Raw genomic sequence first — 19153 nt, forward strand, 5'->3', positions numbered from 1 at the left:
AAGGTGTTAATATTTGACATTTGGTGTAAAACTGAAGAATTTGTTGCAAAGAAATGACAGTGAAAATATATTGGTATATACAGTACTATCTGGCAGAAATTGAATTTCAGTTCATCATACAATTCATTATCTTTTTTGCTTTGAGTTACTGAATATGAAAGCAGTGCAACCAGCAACACCTCGAGACATTCGTGCACTATCATTACACCTGTATCTGCATTTTCACATCTTTAGTTTTAATATTCTCTATTTTAATTTATTGCAAAAATTTTTGTAATTTGTAAAATATGTTAAGTTTGCATCACCACGTATTTTCTGCTTGTAAGACTCTGAGCCACAACTAAGTTAAAATACTGTGTACATTACTGTACAGCATAGCTTTTTTGTTACAGAAATGTCGTTGCTTCTGTTTATGTACTGCGAACTGAATTAAAAGAAGGCAATACATATTGTAGTATGCAGTTTAATGCATGGAAATGTTCACTTGAGATGAGGGCCTCTGTTACTCTGACTACTTAAATATTATATTACTTGATTGTAGCATGTTTCCATTGTATTTCATTTTATCATATTAACTGGTTCCAGCATTAATATGGTTAGATGATTGATGATGGTCAATGTATATAAACATTATAGCATGGTTTATGTTTAGCCTTGTGGTCATTGCTTGTTATTTACAGTCAGTCTCCTGTTTATGACGAGTTCCATTCCGATGCCGCGTCGTAAGCCAAAAATCGTTTTAAGCCGAAAATCATTTTAAGCCGAAAATTGTCGGAAATCGTAAAAACCTTACTTTTAATCCTTTGGGTGTCTTGAAAACGATGTACCCTGCACTTTTATTGAATTTTACATAAAAAAAACTCAAAATTTTGACCATTCTGCCATTTTGGAGCCATATTTCTTCCATCGGATTGGCGTCGGAACCCCAGAACGTGTTGTAACCTGGTAAATAATTTTTGATGAATATATTTGAAGAGCGTCGTAAGCTCGAAAGTCATCAAGCCGAGCCCGTCGTATCCCGGGGACTGCTTATATCTTTATCAAGGTTTTCACCAAAAATTTTTTTACGATAATGGTGAGGTTTCTGAGGCTTCCTTTGAAGGCCATAAAGAATAGGAATTTGCAGAAGGTTCTTGGTGTAAGCTGTAAGGTACAACCTAATGCCAGAGTTTGGGATGTTCAGGTTACAACGGCTGATTGTGAAATTTATGATTTCTGAACACTTATTGTGATAAACACTGAAAAATTCACAGATTTGATTATTGCCAGAAAGGCAATCATAGGCAGGTTTAGTCACTTTACAACTGAGATCTATATAAAGTTACAAATTGTTTTATAAATGTGATCAAACAATAAAGCGGACAGCTCTAATCACTTTTTCTAAACACATCTTGATCGTAAAACTTCAAATTGTATACAGACACTCCTCTACTTACGAACTTTCAGAGTTACGAACAACCATGATCGTAAATTAAAACCATTTTACTGTATTATTATCATAATTTGCTTAATGTATAGGTTTTATATATCATTCGTATTAATGAAATATTCTATAAAATATGGTACAGTACTAGTATTGTTTTAGTATGAAAAATCATACATAGTACTGTACGTATTGACGCTGCGTATATCAAGTTGGACTTACGAACAATTCAAGACACAAACAGCTGCCTGAAATGTAACTTGTTCGTAATTAGAGTAGCATCTGTACTGTATTTTGTTTAACAAGTCAGCCTTTTGAGCAAGCTTTAATATGCTGCTGTGTCAGAATTCATTAGTAAACTCATTCTGAAAAGTCAAATACTTAAGTAAATGTGCCTTGACATGGTAGAGTTTTGTCAAAATTTGGTTAGCTTTTTATGAGTACAGTATAAGTTACATTGGTGTTAGCCTGTCTTTTATTTTGATTACTTTGTTAACCATTGCACATGCTCTGGGTTTGCTGTAAGTAGAATGTGGTTTGGGGAAATTTTAATCACGCACAGGATTTTATAGATGAGGCAGTATTATTAGCACAGTATATATGTTTCCGTATTTGACTATGGTTAATCTCCTAGGTTGATAGGTTGCTGGAATTGAATTAATTCAGAATTTTGTGTTGAACCTTACTGTACACTGGAAGCAACTGTTCTTTGGCTGATGACTACAATATATTTGAACCATATATTCATGAATTTAAGCTACTTCCCCAGCAATGTTGCTCACGTGCTCAGCAGTGACAATAAATAACAGGTTTCTCAGTGACACAACTGTTCTTGTTGATGGAGCAGAACTAATGTTCACCTCCTGACAGTGAACAACAAAGACTGAATTTGGTTAAGGTTAGAAACTTGTATGCTTCTGAAAAGGAATATTTCCTTAGAAAATAACTTTATTTAGGTTATGCTTACAGTAGAAATATGGTATTTATCATAATCTATATCACATCAGAACTGATGACCAAGACTCAAGGAATGTTTTTCTCTCAGAAAGTTACTGACAGACACCAAATTAAGAGCCATCTTTAAATTGAGCTAGCATTTCGCCCACAAGGAATTGCTGGGTATTTTAAGTTGTATTAAATATTCCCATTGCAGGAAAATTATCTGTGCCTGAGGCAAATTACGGTTATTTTATCGTGATGATCAATGTTCTGCTGACATATATAAAGTTAGTGGGACTTATTTAATTATGGCATAGATATAAAGGTATCTAAATATGTATCTCTCTGAAATAGGGTAATTAAACTCTTGAAAGAACTTTTGATATTAGTGTTAACATTAATGCATGTAATTGGGATGCTGTCTGAAGTACTTTAGCATGCTTGCTGTCTGGCCTGATAATGCAACACATATTTATTATTGCAATATTTAGAGTTAGTAAGTACATGTATATTGTATATAACCTATTCTAGTTTTCATGTTAGTTACTGGAGCTTTGTGCTTTAAAATAACTGTTTTATTTTCCCTTATTGATTTTGCTATTCATCTGTATATGTAAGAGAATTCTTATTTTGTAATTTTTGCCTTCTCTGTTACAGAGGTTCTGGATGTAGCTGTAAACAGTTCATGTGCATCTGTCTTTGCCTGCCGTCAGTGTTGTGGAACTTGTGAAAATGCTTCTGAGTTCAGTAGTATGTGCCATTTGTCTAAGCATGAACTGCAATAGCAAAGCTTTTACTCTGAAGGTAAAACAGTAATTTCACAATCTGGAAAATCTTACTGTATATGTAGTTTCCTGTAGCTCAGTAGTTTGGTCAGATCATTGTCTGTAGAGAGATTTCATCTTGTAGTTACTAAACAGAGTTGCGTAAGTGATGAAAACTGCAAAATCAAATCAATGTGCAGTGTAATCCTGAACAGTGGTTGGTATCTTGGGTAGCTAATATTTGCAGTCTGAATCAACATCATCTGCTAAAAACTTGGTCTATTTTAAGTGCGGCAAATAGACCCACCCAACTACCCATGATAGTGTAAATTTTTATATGCAGTTTGGCTTGTTTGTGATTTTTTTTTTTTTTTTGTCCTGAAATAACATGTTTCCATATACTCCAGGGTTGTTGCTGTCTTATTTTGTATCGAGACTCAAATCATTCCATAAATGCAAAGCCTACCTAAAGTACAATTTAAATATCTTCAACATAATGCACAGAGAAAATTGTTTTAATGTTCCTCTGATATTTTATAGTTGTAACTGTATATTTGTGAATGTGTATGTGGTAATTTGGAGTGCATATGGATATTTGCAAATTCAGCTCTGTAGACACCGTGCAGCAATAATTCATGGTAGCACTTCATAAAATCACTTTCTAAGCTGGCTTCGTGGGAACCCAAACTACTTTCTTGCGGGTTCTGATAACCATCTCCAGCATTCTATTACAGTAAATGAGTTATATCTTTAAAAGGATTAAAATATACTATATGTGCACCATACTCAAGATGCATTTTTGACTGAACTCTGAAACAGCTAATTAAGGAATCATAGCTGCATCTTCTTTTACAATTTTATCCAAGCTTTATTACAGTATATTTTAATACTGTATTAAAATACACATACACCAGTTTTCTGAGCAGCTGTTGTCACTCTTCTTCTACAAAAAAATATTGTTCCAATTAATCAAAGAAAAGCCTCATTATGCTACACTGGATGAATTTCCCTGTATATGTGAATAAATATCATTAGTAAACAAACTACTGATAGTCCTGCAAATACTGTACAGTAGTGAGGACTGCATTAACCGCACGTGACTCTTTTACTGTTTATTCCTTTATAACTGATGAAAAGCCTGCTTTCAAACCTCTCTTTAAAAATGCTGGCCAACAATATGACCATGCACAGGTGGTTTTTAAGGTTTGGCATTGTATAATAAGCCACTGGCTAATAAAAAGACAGTAATTGCTACAGAACCTAAGTTGATGTGGCCTCAACTTTCAACATTAATATTGCCAAAACCATTTCGAAACATTTCTTAAAACCAATTACAAAAATTTCATAGAATTCTCAATAACATCAGCCACTTTATAATTCTCAAGATATTTTGCAAATCACACTGGAGATGCTTTAGTCGGTCTATATCAAACAAGAGTATTTAGAGACTGCAAGCCTCCCCAGATGTAACTAATGTTAAAACGAGAGTGTATTAACAAAATATCTCCAGAACAAAAGCACAGGTTTTGATCAAATTTGGTGGAGGTCTCAATTGCACGACTTCCTCTAGAACTTAAGATAATTTTTTTTTATGAATATCAATAAAGGTTTTGGCATCACTTCCATTTAGGGAAAGGTCAACGCTTCATCAGTACAAATAAAAAATCATCATATTTAAAGATTCACCTAGTGAATGTTTTCACCAAATTTTGTTTCTTAGATTTCACGTAATCATGTTGACAAAACAAGATCAACTTTCTTGGTGATGGTGATGTCTGCCGATTGCCTGTCACAATTAGACACAAACTGTAATGTTATCTACATTCTACTGCATATCACTGCTTAATGAAATCCATAACCTCAGGTTCTTAATAACTATTATTTGGTTTTACTTTAATTTCATAAAGGTTAAAGCCTCAAGGCACAAGAACTGGACTGGGCATTATTCTCACTGGCAAAATGATGTGATGCAATGTTTTTTGTGGATTTTCATTTCATTTCAACTTTGTGATGATACTTTTTTTTCTTTTTTTAACGACCATTATCGTTTCTTGGAAGAAACCTCCAAAATGTTTTTTGTTTATCATCAACCATCCTATTCCTATTACAGTATGAACTATATCACAGACTTCATGTCGTTTTTTGTGTTCCTTGCTGTTCTTGTTTCATTTGGTTGGTGCCATATAGCTAACTAAATTCCAATTCTGTACTCATTAGAGTGCTTCCATACTATAGTAAAACATGTCATAAACACACATCAGCAGCTTACCGCACAGACTTCACAAACTGGTTGAATGCATGTCAGGGACTTACTGGTAGGTCTGACTAGTGCTGGTAGGTCTGACTAGTGCTTTGTACAATTCTCCAGCATCTGCTGAAAGTTCTTTCTCCACTTACGATTACACTTACGATTATTGATGTATTCTCACACTGTTTGTGATATATATGAGATAAGTTGCTGACACGGGTTTATGACATGTTTTACTGTAGTGTGGACACACCCTCAGGTGTGAGAGTAATAATACTGTTTGGTAGAATCAAAACCAATGGTTGTAGTGTAGAATGTGGCAATAATGACATTATCAAACAAATACTGTAAGGGTAAGGTAAGGTGGATATGGAGAAGCCACATAGTTGAAAGATTGCATAGTATCTTTGGTTTGTCATACTTTTCTCAAAAGATATTTAGGACTGATCTGGATTCTGTGGGGCTGTCCTGACAAGAGTTTCAACAATCTTTGATTTCCCTGACATGAGGTCAAACTGACTTGAATAAATTGTTGGCTTTATCCCCCACTTATTATTTCTATAAATACCCAAGTAAGTATATACATCAGGTTTATATGTCATGGTGCACTTAACCCCGGCATTCCTGATGCTGTCGTTGAGTTTCTCCACTGCACTGCGGTCAGTAAAGTCACTGTTGTAAACACACACCACATTCTTCCTTTGATAGACTCCAGTCAGGTCATCGACAGGACTCACTTTTGCCGAGATGCCGCACTGGCCTGATGCCACTGCCTTGGCAATAGCAGCCCAGGCGAGGTCGACCTTGATTCCCGTTTCCTTCTGAATGAGCCATTTCCCACAGAGGCACCTGTACTTCTTGGCCATTTCGATGACGGTGTCGGGTGTGATTCTCTGGCCAGATGTTTGCTTAGCTTCCCAGTCCTCTAGCAATTTGCGCAATGCTGGGATTTCGTGCTTGTGATCTGGCCCCCGCACACAGATCCACCCAATGCCATCTGATCTAGAATGGGTAAGTGAAGACTGATCTCAAGGAAAATGAAGATATTTCTAAGGCATCATAGATCATTTTTTAGAGAAATGCACTGTGATCTAATTTAATATCAAAAGCAAAAATTCAACATTTCTGAAAAAGGAAATAATTTGCCTACTCTCTTGCCTGAGCTATAGTTATCAATCAAGTTTTGCAAAAGAATCCAAGTAAAACAGAAATGATTATGAACTTTTGGCATTTCAAGTTCTTAAACAGAATGGAATGGAATAAAAAATTCAGGCCGAGAACTGGGACCTATGAAAGGAAAACAGAGTAAAATGAGGTTATAAAGGTGTCACAGCAGGAAACCTCACAGTTGCACTGTGAAACAGTTGTTAGAAGGTGGAAAGTAAGTGGAAGAAAGAGAATATGAATGGAGGTACAGTAAAAGGAATTTAAGGGGGTTGCAGCTAGAGGCCAAAGGGATGCTACAAAGGACCTTACGCAATGCCTACAGTGCACTGATGGCACTAACTTCCTAAGAAGCCAAGTCAAATTCTTAAATTATTATCTTCATTAATTTATACCTTAACAGTTTTAAATATAATGTATGATGATAGGCTATAACATAACATACTGGTAACAAAGGTGCGAGAGGAACCTGCTTCAAGGATTTTGATGCAGAGAGTGATGCGGGGAATTTATCGCGGACAGTATTGCCTATACTTTCCCTTACCTTTTCAGAACGGATGGCTTATACTTTTGTAGAAATGTATCCAGTCCATTAATGTCCTCCACAGACGCATCGAATTCTATCCAGTCGCCAGCATCTGCCTCCTTATTGATTTCAGCAAGGAATTCCGATTCGTACTCGAATGTGTTACCTTCAGCCATGATGTAGGACTTTCAGATCCATATGAGGAATCTGAAATTGCAGAGAAAAAATTATGATAATCAGGAAAATCAACATCTCAGTTAAAGCTTCTTTTAAAATACAATGCAGTACAGTATACTTACGGCATATGTGTGCCTTAGTTTTAATTCTCACTGGCAGAGGAAAGACCTTTCTAAGATGATAAGTTAACACCTGTGTGTGTGTGTTGGAAATTTCATCCAACACTTCCACTGGGTTAGTTCCATTATTTGCATAATGACATCACTAAGTATAATAAGCCACTGTAATATACAGAATTCATTTTGAAGTTTCATAAGATGGGTGATAGGTCACTCTACAGTTAAATTTGTAGATACCTTATAAATGTATGAATGATGTTTGAACAGACATCTACAATACAAAATTCCTTTTAACTGACATGCCAATTTGCTAATAGCCACAAAATTACATTAATTGTAATCACTTGTCTAGGTACAGAAACAGATGTGAAGATATTATTTACGAACAAAAGTAAATGGAAAAAGATTAAAAATAAAATGTATGCGCGCTGTTGTGCATAAGGAGAGTTTGCCCTCGGCCTAAGTATTACTGTACTTAGCGTGCTATCTCCAAGAGTTCTTCCAACTCTTAAATTTTCGGTCTTCCTTCGTGGGATTTTCATAGCTGCCTTGGAAACCACTTTTTTATATACAGTATATACACCCAGTTTCCTCAGCCTGTGCGCTATGATAAACAATACAAAAGACTATCTCACGTTTCCACTGCCAGAAGATCTTTGACTCTTAAATTAAAGAGTTTTATGGTGTTCCTTCGTGGGATTTTCATAGTTGCCTTGGAAACCACTTTTATATATACAGTATATACACCCAGTTTCCTCAGCCTGTGCGCTATGATAAACAATACAAAAGACTATGAATGGTCAAGTTTCCACTACCAGAAGATCTTTGACTTTGTGCAAGGTAAAGAGTAACCCTACTGTAGAAGGGTGCAAAACACTAAAACTACTCTCGAAGGGTTGGTCAACGCGTATCAATCACGAATATTTATGCAAACGTGTATCTTTTGGGGACTGGCTTTCTTTCTATTCTTTAAGTGCAAAAAAAAAGCCAAATTTGGTCAAGACCAAACTACGGGGATATCCAGTAAAAGGAACAAGACCAAAGAACACGCCACTGATCACAAACAATCTTATCACAGTCATGTCACAAGCATTAGTAATCAATAATTCACAGTCAACATCACATTTTGTTCAAGTCAGTCTTATTGAATCACCATAAACTTGAATGGTACTTGTAGGCTCTGGCAACGATGTACTAAAACAAACAAATTTTACTTGGATCACCGATTAATTTTAAAAGAATGATACCGGTCTCGTGTGGGTGCCATTGCTTTGCACAGGAATATCTAATGCGTCAGAACTTTGTCTCATCAAGGCCACTGACATGACTCAGTTCCGTGAAGTCATAGAGCCGTTTACAATAGCGTTTTCTACTACAACTGTCCCAGAGCCATTGCTATTTTAACAGCTAAAGTAAAACTGCATTACAATAGAGTGTTTAAATTATATGAAAATCTTGCTACTCTACATTAGTCATATTAACAGTAGTGATAAGAGTAGTCTCCTCTACGAGATGACAATGGGTCAGAAAAAACAATAGATCGTCTTGTGATGTGTAATTTAAAGACTATGTGGAACAATTAGGCTTAAATCTCAGTAAGATTAAACAGCATGAAGAAAAATCACTAAATTAATCGTTAATACCTGTGGCGATTAAGCATAGGCTATGATGATATTAGAATCAGGGTTAGCTTTCTTGCAGTGAATGGCTACTATTTTACCTTAGACAAATCCATTTATAGATGTGATTCAAAACTAACGGGGAAGATTTTATTTATAGTATTTCATTCCACACAATTCTATCTGGAGATATGATTCAAAATACGAAAGATTTTTATCAAAAGTATATAATGCCTCAGAGAAATTAAACTGAAATCAGGACAATCGACAAAGAAAGTGCCGTTATATAGGAACTCCCTCACATTTACTACTATTACTACTACTACTGGTGTCTGGTGGGTATTTTGAGGAATGAACCAAGAACGTATTAATACGACTTCCCCTTCTGAACGTTTCATTCGTTTAACGTTACATTTCGCCATATTTCTGAATCAGTATTTGATTGTTTAATTGTCAGTGATCTTTACGTTGAAAATAAAACCGTAAAATTGGAGATTAATATATGTTAAGTGCGAAATACCAGTAGCCTAGGCGTGTGACCTAGGCTTTAAGAACTGACGTTCCAGGACACCGACCTTCATGTGGCTACTGCGCATGCGCCGGACGTGTCAAATTGACCTGTGATATTTGTTTATCACCTTTGACTTTTTGGAATTCGTCCATTGATATTGGTTACATGCAAAACACACATTCCTAAACAAATATCAAGCATCAGTAGGAATATCTGACCTGTCAAAATTGCTGTCCTAGGTCATCGACCGTCACGTGGTTACGGCGCGTGCGCGGGTCGTTTCAGATTGACCTGCATTCGCCGATAGGCACCATTGACGTGGAGTGGAATTCAAGTATTTGTTTACAATTGCAAACCAACCTGTAGCCTAAATGTCTGACCTGTAGAAATTGCTGCCCTAGGTTGCTGACCTACATGGGGCTAATGGGCCTGCGTATGTGCAGGTTGTTTTAAACTGACTTGGATTGGAATTCTTCCGTTTGACTCTTGTCCCGGAAAGCCGCCAGAGACACGATGGACCTGTGTACCGGCTGCGACATAAATACTTTCGAGATCGCGAGTATCTGCACCGACCGCGAGTCCGCCCTCAATTTCTTGTCAGTCCATAAAGTGTTGAATATAAACTACACATGCCCCAAGTGTTTAAGTGTTCTTAAATTAAGCAGCAGAAACCAGTTCCGCTGCGACAAAGTCAAAAGGGACTCGAAGGGAAAAGCAGAGAGGTGCCGAGTCCAAGTCTCAGCGTTCAAGGGCACCTGGTTCGAGAGGTCCTGCTTGAGCATCGAGAAAATCCTGCACCTGTGCTGGTGGTTCACTGTCGGCAGACTGACCCAGGAGGAGGTCTCAAGTTTTGTCGGCGTCTCCGCACACACCGTGAACGATTGGTACAGGTTGTGCCACGAGGTGGTTCTGCACCACGTCAAGGGCACCAGCACCCAAGTTGGTGGTGTGGGCAAAGTTGTGGAAATTTGTGAGGCCAGATTTGGAAAACGGAAAAATGGCGAAGAGAGACTCCTGGAAGGGGTGTGGGTTCTAGGAGGTTTGGAACGTCAATCCGAAAGAACTTTCATGGTCCCGGTGCCCGATCGCACGAAGGAGACGTTAGTCGTCCAGATACGCGAGTGGATATTGCCGGGAACAAAGATAATCAGTGACTCCAACTTAGAGGTTGAGGGGTATAGTCATGAAAAGTCAAATCACCCCTTGAACTACGGACGGAAAGATAGAGTGTCCGACAAGAACCTAGCATTCTACTTCTTCCGCAAAAAATACCCGGATCCGGCACAGAGGTTCCATGTGTTCATGTGTGCCGTTGCTGCCCTTTATCCGCCTCCTGTTTCCCCAGCGGAAGACGACGACATCGACACCTCCACCTAACAATGTAGGTTCTTTATAGTATATTTTAGGTAAACTTTGGTGTGAATGTAGAGTGAGGAGTCAAGACTAGTGTAGCAGGCATTTCTGTTGTATGTAATCTAATCCAGAGGAAATGTGAGCTAACCAGACTTACTGTTGCCTTACCTAACCTTGGACACCATGCCCTAACCTCCACCTGGACAACTCCCCCTCCCAAGTAAGCCGTGACCCCTCACTCTGCATTCTACCCTGTACTTCCCAGTTCTGCAGTTGAAAGTTCTTTCAAATGCCGAGTGGCGGGTCAACTTTCTAAAGTTCGCAATAAAGTTCATGCATTGTCAAAAATCTTGAAAGTTGTGGATATTCTGTCGATTACAGTCTGTTAGTCTCCATAGTCGAAGGTCCGATGTCGTAGGTCTAAGCCCATTCCGAGACGCCCCCACCCCGCCTGATTAATCCCCGCCTCCATGTGGCAAAAATTCAGTAAACACCCCTAAGGCGTTATGTTGGTATTTTTATGGGTGTTTACTGGTTACAATTTTGCCGTATTATAAGGGTGGGGTTGATGCATTTCTGACTTTCGGACTATCGGACCTTCGACTATCGCGTGCCTGCTGACTTTCGACTATCGGACCGGACCTTCGACTTTCCGGACTATCGGGCCTTCTATAGGGCGGTCACCATTCTGTCTCCAGTTCTCCATGTCCCCCACCCAAAGACCATGGTTTCCCCTCTGTGGTCCCCCAATATGATAAGATATAACTTTTGCATTTCATGTGTTTTGTGCTGGCTGAAATTACACCACAATAGCCAGTTTTGGCAGATTTTCAGTCAGTGACTGAGAGGAAATAGGCCATGGCGGTAGTGAGCAATGTTACTGAAGCACATTAAATAGTGTTGCAGGAAAGAGAGCTTTGATGGGATTTAGGCTGAAAAAAAAAAGTGCAGAAGTGCAGCTGCTTCTGCAGTATCAAACTTGAATCGTGCCACTTGGCGAAAGGCAATTTTTTAGCATCCTGTTGGCACCTAATTGCACCCACTTTGTAGCCTTTTTGCATCTGTTCCTACTTCCTTTCCCAGTTTCACTTTGAGAACCTTGTACCTAGGCTTGTTTATTTTCTGGGTTTCTCTATCTTGATGCCCAACCACTCCATCTTTTTATAACTGTAGGTGCTGAATGGCTGCAAGTGCCCCAATGCTGGTTTTTTTTTTTATCTTTAAACATTATGATGAATGTTACTTCTGTGGAAGAGGCTGCTAAATTTCTACTTCTTTAAAACATTCTTTACTGTTATCTTACTTTCATTTATTCATGTATGTATATACTACTGATTTAACTTAGTTTAATTATTTATCAACTCTTCTTACAACTTGTCTCTCCCTGCAGGCTGGATTCCCTTTGGAACCCTCTTGTCTTTATAGTCCATTGACTCCGTCCATAAGGGTTTTTAGCTGAAGATTTAAAGAAAGAAAAAAGAAGTTGATGTTGTATTTATTTCCCTGTAGAAGTCAACTTTGGTCTGTATGATTGTTCCATATTAACACAACACATTGTGAATAATAATAATAATACTGGTAGCACAAACTTCTTTGTGCTGTTTCCCTTATAACATGAGGTTTTCATTGTACATGAGGTTTTCATTATCTATTCTAGTCCTCTTATACATGAATACAGTGCTGTAGTGGGTTTAATATATATATTTATTCATTAATGGTAATACTGTTCAAGTTTTGAATATTTTTATATACCATATTTGAGAATTAGTGGTGCCTTTACAGTAATGCTGTTTTACATATATCAAATCTTGATCAACCTTTTATCATCACAAGCCACTCCTGAAGATTCTTAAATATTAAATTGTAATGATAGCTGGGAGAATATTAGATAGGAATAACGTAAATATAAAAGATAGAAAAATAAATGAGAGAGAACCAGTGATAGATTGATAGATAGAAGAGAGAGAGAGAGAGAGAGAATAACGAAGCAGAGGGAGTAACAACACTTCCCGTGTTATGATTGCGTAGCCAAAACACGGGCGCAAGTTTGACCAATGGAAATCATTAAGGAATGTTTACCCGTCTCACCTGTGCGCTTGCCGTTCCACTCTCGCCGGAAACTAAGACTTCCGGTGACGTCATAAGTCCCCTCCTTCATAAGAGGGATTAATTCATTTAGTTACACCCAAAGACACGTCGTTAGATAAGTCTCAACAAATTAGGACGTCTAACAAGGGCAGGACAGAAGCTATGGTCCGCCTTGAAAAAGCAAGTTTGAAGAGAGAGAGAAGCAGAACAGAAAAGAAGCAGATAGAAGATATTGAAGCAGAGGTGTGAGGTTGTGAGACTCACCAGTTGTGGGTTGAGAAGAAACAAGGTTCATACTTCAATTCACTTAATTGTAAATAATATGTATATTTGAATTAGTATGTTAATGAAGTAAGAAAGCTGCACTGTGTCTTCGTAAAGCCTCCTGGGACTCAAAAGCTCAATGTAGCAATTCAGCCTTTTCCCTAGGGGTAGTAACCAATCTGCCATCATCTGTTAGTAGTGGTGGAATGGAAGACAAGCCTGACCCAAAGATAGATGATGCCAATTTGGTCCACCACTGATGAGGCTCTGTAATTCCTTCAAGTTTAATCTTCAAGGAATTATTGTAATCTCTCTCGGCTGTATGGTGAGTTCTATTTGCAGCATGGGGAGACTCAACAAAAATGGTGTAATTTTCACTTGAACGTTTTTGTCCCTGTGCTTTGAATTTGGCCTGTTTGTCATGATAGGCCCGTCTACATGTATATCACCAAACCATGGCTGGTTATTTGCCCTAAATTTTAAGACCTTTACAGGGACATACTGTACCTTATTAAAATAGCCATCAGCATTTCATTTTATTTCTTGGGATCATGACCTAATATAGCATCTGCAATATTAAGTGCCTGACAAGCTTCAGGAATGCGATCCCAGTTGGCTGTGGATTTCAGCCAGACCAATTTTCCACTGGTGGAATTAGGAATTTACTGATTGACAGATATGTCCATCTCAATGGCACAATGATCAGAAGTGCCTATATATTCACAGACCTTGGACTTGACTATAGCTGGAACATCTGTGAATATCAGGTCTAATCTTTTACCAGAATTGTGCGTGGGTTCCTTGATTAGTTGAACAAAATCGGAGGATACACAGAACTCAGGAGTGGACCGGCCATGTTGATCTGTGGAATTTGAATTTAGCCACTCGCTGTGCTTTGCATTACAGTCTCCACAAATAACAAATGAAGCTTTTGAATCCTGTGATTGAGCCATACTAATCCTTTCCAAAAGGCAGTTATGTATAGAATCGTCAATATTTGGATTGCGGTAAACATTGTAGAATTTACTGAAAATTTTAAAACAAAGAACTTCATGGTAACTACACTCCAAATTTTTCTGACGATAAATAGGTCATCCAGACTTAGTGTAGACGGCCATGCCTTGCTCATGTGGGATGTTATGACAATAAGCCATCAAACCCCGGGATTAAAAACTCAACCTTTTACTTGTCACTACTTACAAGAGTCTCAGATAAAAACATCAAATCGTAGTTACGAGCACAACTCTAGAGATCAAGAAGACTTGAACTCAAATCCTGAATATTTGAATAAAGTACTTTGCAATTTTTCTTACTGTAATGAGTAACAGGCCCAGGGTTCACCTCAATGTCTCCCAAAAGAATTAAAATTAACAACATAAAATCAGTATCAAAGCTAATAAATAGACTTCATAACAACAATAACATTGTAAAAATCAGCAGGACAATAAACAACAATAACAGTATTTACATTATTTACAAAAATTCTGTTGAGAGTATGCATAAATAAACATTGCCGTGCATTGAAAAGAAGGGCTTAACAAGCAGAATTCTGGTTGGTGTATAAATACTGTATAGTTATTGGAAATGGAAAATATAATTTAGGCCAATTCCAAGCAGTGTGATCAGTGAGGTCATTAAGCTTTGAAAGGGAAATTGTTAGGAGAGGGTGGAAAGTAAGACGGAAGAAGGAGAATATGAAACGAGGTACAGAAATAGGAATGACGGGATTGCAGTTAGAGGCCAAAGGGACAGTGCAAAGAACCTCAAGTAATGCATACAAGGAACATAGTTATGATTCAGGTTGGCTTATTGATATTACCAGTTAATTATTTAAATTCATCTTGCATATTCCACATCTTCAATTGCTGCTAAATAAATATTAAGGCTTGCATACTGATATTCCCTTAATGCTTGCATAGATAGCTTATGTTTCTCTACAATCTTTCTTATTTCAGATAAACAACATCAGTGACGATCGCCCAAGAGAAGTCATGTCAGTTGACCATCAGTTATGTTGCAGGGCATTTGTGGCAGTTCACCTGAATTTTATTTTTATACTAGTGTGACAAGATGTACAGTATATATTTATCATTCAACCAAAAGTGCTTTGAAAATGGTAAGAAACAAGTGTACTGTTCTTTAACAAAGAGGACCCTTCTTTTACATAAATTCCAACACGTGGATAAAGTTACTTTGCTTTTTCCTTGGAAGTTCCAGGATTAAAAGACAGACGACGAATGTCCGTGTAAGAATTTAGGTTCAAACTTTTTGTTTCATGTTAATGTTTGACGAACTTTTGGAAAATGGAATATCCAGTTGTTGAATATGTCGCTGAAATAATGTCCATGTTCAGTTAGTCCAGACCCAGAATAGTTATTTGACCAGTAAGAAATGCAATGATTGTAGTTATTCCAGTCAAACTGAATTATTACTTGCTTATTTTCTACTTGTATGTATACTCTGTCATCTGATTTTGTATCCTTGTCATAGGGGCCATTGATTTTTCATAGAGCATTAGCTTTTAAATTTTTGTATGAATTAATATATTTTATGGGTAAGGCTTTGACCTTTAAAACATCCAAAGTAATTATCTATACAGGCATTCCCCGGTTCACAATGGGTCCAGCTTACAATGTTCCAAGGTTACAACGCTTTTCAAATATATTCATCAGAAATTATTTCCCAGTTTATGACGCATGTTCCTGGGTTACGATGCATCGTATGCCAATCCAACGGAAGAAATATGGCTCCAAAATGGTAGAATAATAAAAATTTGTAGGTTTTTTTGATGAAAAACTCAATAAAAATGCAGTTTACATCATTTTCAATATACCCAAAGCATAAAAAGTAAGTTTTTCTTAGGATTTTTTATGATTTTCGACAATTTTTCGGTTTAGGATGATTTTTGGTTTACGACACAGCGTAAAAACGGAACCCCCGTCGTAAACCGGGGACTGCCTGTATGTATTTTTGTAATTTGTGATGAGCCTTTCCTTCATAATTTATTTTCTCTTTTGATGGTAAAATTGTCTGCATAAGTTACCTGTTTTAAGTCAGAAACAAGTAAGAGTTTGACTCACAGTGGAGGGATATTAATGAGGAGGAGTTTTAAAATGAAACCTAGTGAATCAAATACAGTAGTTCAAAATGAATTTCCTCTGCAATTTGAAATTTTTTCTGGCATGATAAAGTAGAACCTCAGCTTAACTGACACTTTTGGGGTTAGCTTTCAGTTAAGTAACAAGTACATTAATAAAGATCCTATGTTGTAGGTTGCGCGTGAATATTTCCTGGGTATCTTACAGCTAACCTATACTTTACACTTAACCCTTATGTGACGGGCTAAATATATTAAATACATCAATGGAAAGAGGAAGATATGCTAATGCACATGGTTTTAGAAAAAAAAATTTAAAAATTTTTCCCTACCTTCCACAGGAAGTTGAAAGTGACTATTTACAACCCTGTATGGGGCCTCTTTTACAAGACACTTGTAAAAATATGCTAATTTTACCGTGTTATACATGTTTTTTTATAATAATTTATTTTATTTTGTAAAATTATAATTACAGCTCACACAATACCATAACAGACAAGAACTAAAATCAGTAACAAATTCCGAGTATATTTGTAGTAAAATATTTACGAGATTTACTGAGATGGGGAGATGCAGTAACTTTTTGTGAGGTATACATGTTTTTTCTAATATTTCTTTGCAGAATTACAATCACAGCTGACATACTATCATGAAAGATAAGAATGAAAACCAACAGCAATCTCTGGGTAGATTTATGAACAAATAAATAAAAAGATGTCCTGGAGCTACAGAGAGGCAGTGCATCTCCCCATGAAATCTCAAGGCATACTGAGTCCCCTCTTCCTGTGCTGGGTTACTAAAGTTGCCATAAATCAATTATTGACCATTGAAGTGATATGAACATCTTTCCCACTAAATTCATCCCAATTGTAAGGCACATAATATTAATACTCATATAAGTTAGCCCTTCCATTAAGTGTTAACAGTCAATTTAATAGATTTATTTAAAAATGTGACATCTGAGATTGTATCCAAGCAAAAATTAATGATGATAATGTAGCTGATAAGTACAGAAATCTATAAAGTTGACGTGTTACTACAACATTCAGCATTTCTAAATAAGATTTCTACAAAATGGGATGAGAGTCCATATTGACAACTTCCCAGATAATTACTATTAAACCCATATTCCATCAGATTTTAGTTATAAAAAATTTAGTAAAAAACTTGATTGTTTGAATTGATACAGTATCTTTAAGGATAAGGATGAATTTTTTATTTCTGGCTGGTTGTTGGAGACAAAGAGGTGAAAAGTTCACCTTTTAGTTTTGCACAAGGAATATTGGAGCAGATGTTAGTAACAACTCAGCTTATCAGACTTCATTACTTCTCAGATATATTGTTATGAGTGTTTTTTTTGCTATGCTAGCATTTAAGATGATACATTTTTAGATGAATCTCTTAAACTGAATATTCATAGGAAATTGCAGGTTAGTTTAGGTTAGGAAACATGTGGAATTGATGGTAGCTGTAAGATGTCAAGAAAATATTCAAGTACAGGCTATAATATTGGGTCATTATTGCAAACAGACTTTGTTAATTACCAGAAAGCCAGACCCCCAATGTGTCCACTAAGTTGAGGTGGTATTTAATCTAAGTGAGAGCAAGTTTTGAAATATGCCCAAGATACCATTCAAGCACTTGGAATGCTAGTATTCATACTAAGTTTAAAGTTTTAGTTCTTGCTGTTGATGTGTTTATTTTACTAGTTATACTACAGTAATATAGACCCCATCTTTCTTGCCTGGCAATACAGTGATTATATATCTAAACTGTATTTTCTGTGTTGTGGAAAGTCTGAACTTTAATTAACGTCACTTCAGGTTAAAGCAGTAGGTTTCTCCTTATTGGATGATGTGGGTCAGTGGTTGGAAATCCATATTGTTCACACATTCATATGACAAAAAAACTACCAAAAAGGGCCAGTAAGTTGTCTAGCAGACTCCCAGTGATAAAATGCTGTAAAAAAAAAAACAGAGCTATAAAAGTAAAAAGAAACGTAAGATTTATTTGATGAGAAGCAGCGCTTTCAACATGAAGTTATATAATTATGTACGTTGAAAGATTAGTGATATATTCTTATTTCAGTTCCAGGACATCCCCAAATTTTGTATTATTCCTATCAGTAAGTTCCTAACTACAATGATTATGAGGCTGTTTGTCAGTATTGGGTAATGCATTAAGTTCTTTAATATATAATGCGCAACATTAATGGCATCTACTTTGAGGCCTTTGGTGGATTGCATCAACTTAAGTCTCTTGTTAGTCATAAGGTGGTGATTTTCTTCATTAGTTGTATGTAAGTATATCTTTGATTTCTGGTTTAGTTCTCTTGTATGGTAAGTTCTGAAATAAACTATTGGTGTGGATATGATAATTTAAGAGTTATATCTCCTGTAAAGGTAAAATGGGCCATATGATTAGACCTGTAAGTGATTGAATTAAAGGAAAATGTTCTGAGATGAAATGTGTTCATATGTGTGTACCCAAGGAAGTGTAATTTACTTTTACTGTATGTTATTTAATTATATGTACCCCCTGTACCCATGTATGGATAGCATATACATTGCAAGTCTCTTCATGGCATTATAGTGTTCCTTAGTTTGATGTGGAAATTGATTTTCTTTAGTAGTTAGTAATTCTTTGACTTTTGATTAGTGCCTGTGTTTTTTAGTTATACAGGATTTGAAGTTCTGTACAGTACATGTTATAGGGCTTCTTTGGCATGGATCTTTCTTGTAATGGTAAACTGCAGTGTGAGTAGACATATATGTGATTGAACTATAGTGACAGCATGTTCTTCAATGAAATTTGTTAATTGATTTGACTCAAGGAATAACATTAAAAATTACTGACTGCCA

The 19153-nt window shown here is 36.6% G+C and overlaps 3 protein-coding genes across 19 annotated transcripts in view; 2 read left to right on the forward strand and 1 right to left on the reverse strand.

Annotated features, from left to right (window-relative positions):
- The window catches only part of LOC136856639 (plasminogen receptor (KT)), a 59338-nt gene extending 55702 nt beyond the window's left edge, over window positions 1–3636 (forward strand). For 7 of the 8 annotated variants that reach the window (XR_010858440.1, XR_010858437.1, XR_010858442.1 and 4 more), the window contains one exon: window positions 3020–3636. Coding sequence is in view for 4 of the 8 variants with exons in the window: in XM_067134615.1 (XP_066990716.1) it covers window positions 3020–3034 (15 nt within the window). In the remaining 4 variants the exon portion in view is untranslated. The remainder of the gene's footprint in view (window positions 1–3019) is intronic. The other variant, XM_067134611.1, reaches the window with a different exon arrangement.
- A 589-nt stretch (window positions 3637–4225) lies between these two features.
- Window positions 4226–8725, reverse strand: LOC136856638 (UPF0696 protein C11orf68 homolog). Of its 10 annotated transcripts, none has more exons than XM_067134603.1 (4): window positions 8608–8655; window positions 7364–7522; window positions 7083–7271; window positions 4226–6376 (listed from the first exon to the last, which is right to left on the reverse strand). In XM_067134603.1, the coding sequence occupies exons 3-4, from the start codon at window positions 7238–7240 to the stop codon at window positions 5812–5814; spliced, it is 723 nt and encodes a 240-aa protein (XP_066990704.1). In that variant the 5' UTR covers window positions 7241–7271; window positions 7364–7522; window positions 8608–8655; the 3' UTR covers window positions 4226–5811. The 10 variants fall into 10 exon arrangements, with proteins under 10 accessions (XP_066990704.1, XP_066990705.1, XP_066990702.1 ...); XM_067134604.1 differs by having other exon boundaries at window positions 7364–7957; window positions 8122–8652; XM_067134601.1 differs by having other exon boundaries at window positions 8575–8632.
- A 563-nt stretch (window positions 8726–9288) lies between these two features.
- On the forward strand, window positions 9289–19153 carry LOC136856643 (uncharacterized). Its single transcript, XM_067134619.1, has 2 exons — window positions 9289–10871; window positions 15151–19153. Exon 1 carries the CDS (start codon window positions 10004–10006, stop codon window positions 10865–10867), a length of 864 nt encoding a protein of 287 aa, XP_066990720.1. The 5' UTR covers window positions 9289–10003; the 3' UTR covers window positions 10868–10871; window positions 15151–19153.

Source organism: Macrobrachium rosenbergii, chromosome 36 (genome assembly GCF_040412425.1).
Source record: "Macrobrachium rosenbergii isolate ZJJX-2024 chromosome 36, ASM4041242v1, whole genome shotgun sequence".
NCBI lineage: Eukaryota > Metazoa > Arthropoda > Malacostraca > Decapoda > Palaemonidae > Macrobrachium > Macrobrachium rosenbergii.

What these genes read in the sequence shown, in the direction of transcription:
- LOC136856643 (XM_067134619.1), top strand. Translation starts at nt 10,004, where the DNA reads ATGGACCTGTGTACCGGCTGCGACATAAATACTTTCGAGATCGCGAGT.
- LOC136856638 (XM_067134599.1), bottom strand. Translation starts at nt 7,240, where the DNA reads ATGGCTGAAGGTAACACATTCGAGTACGAATCGGAATTCCTTGCTGAA. An exon ending in AAGCCATCCGTTCTGAAAAG is followed by an intron (nt 6,377 to 7,082) that starts GTAAGGGAAAGT and finishes TACCCATTCTAG; the next exon opens with ATCAGATGGCATTGGGTGGA.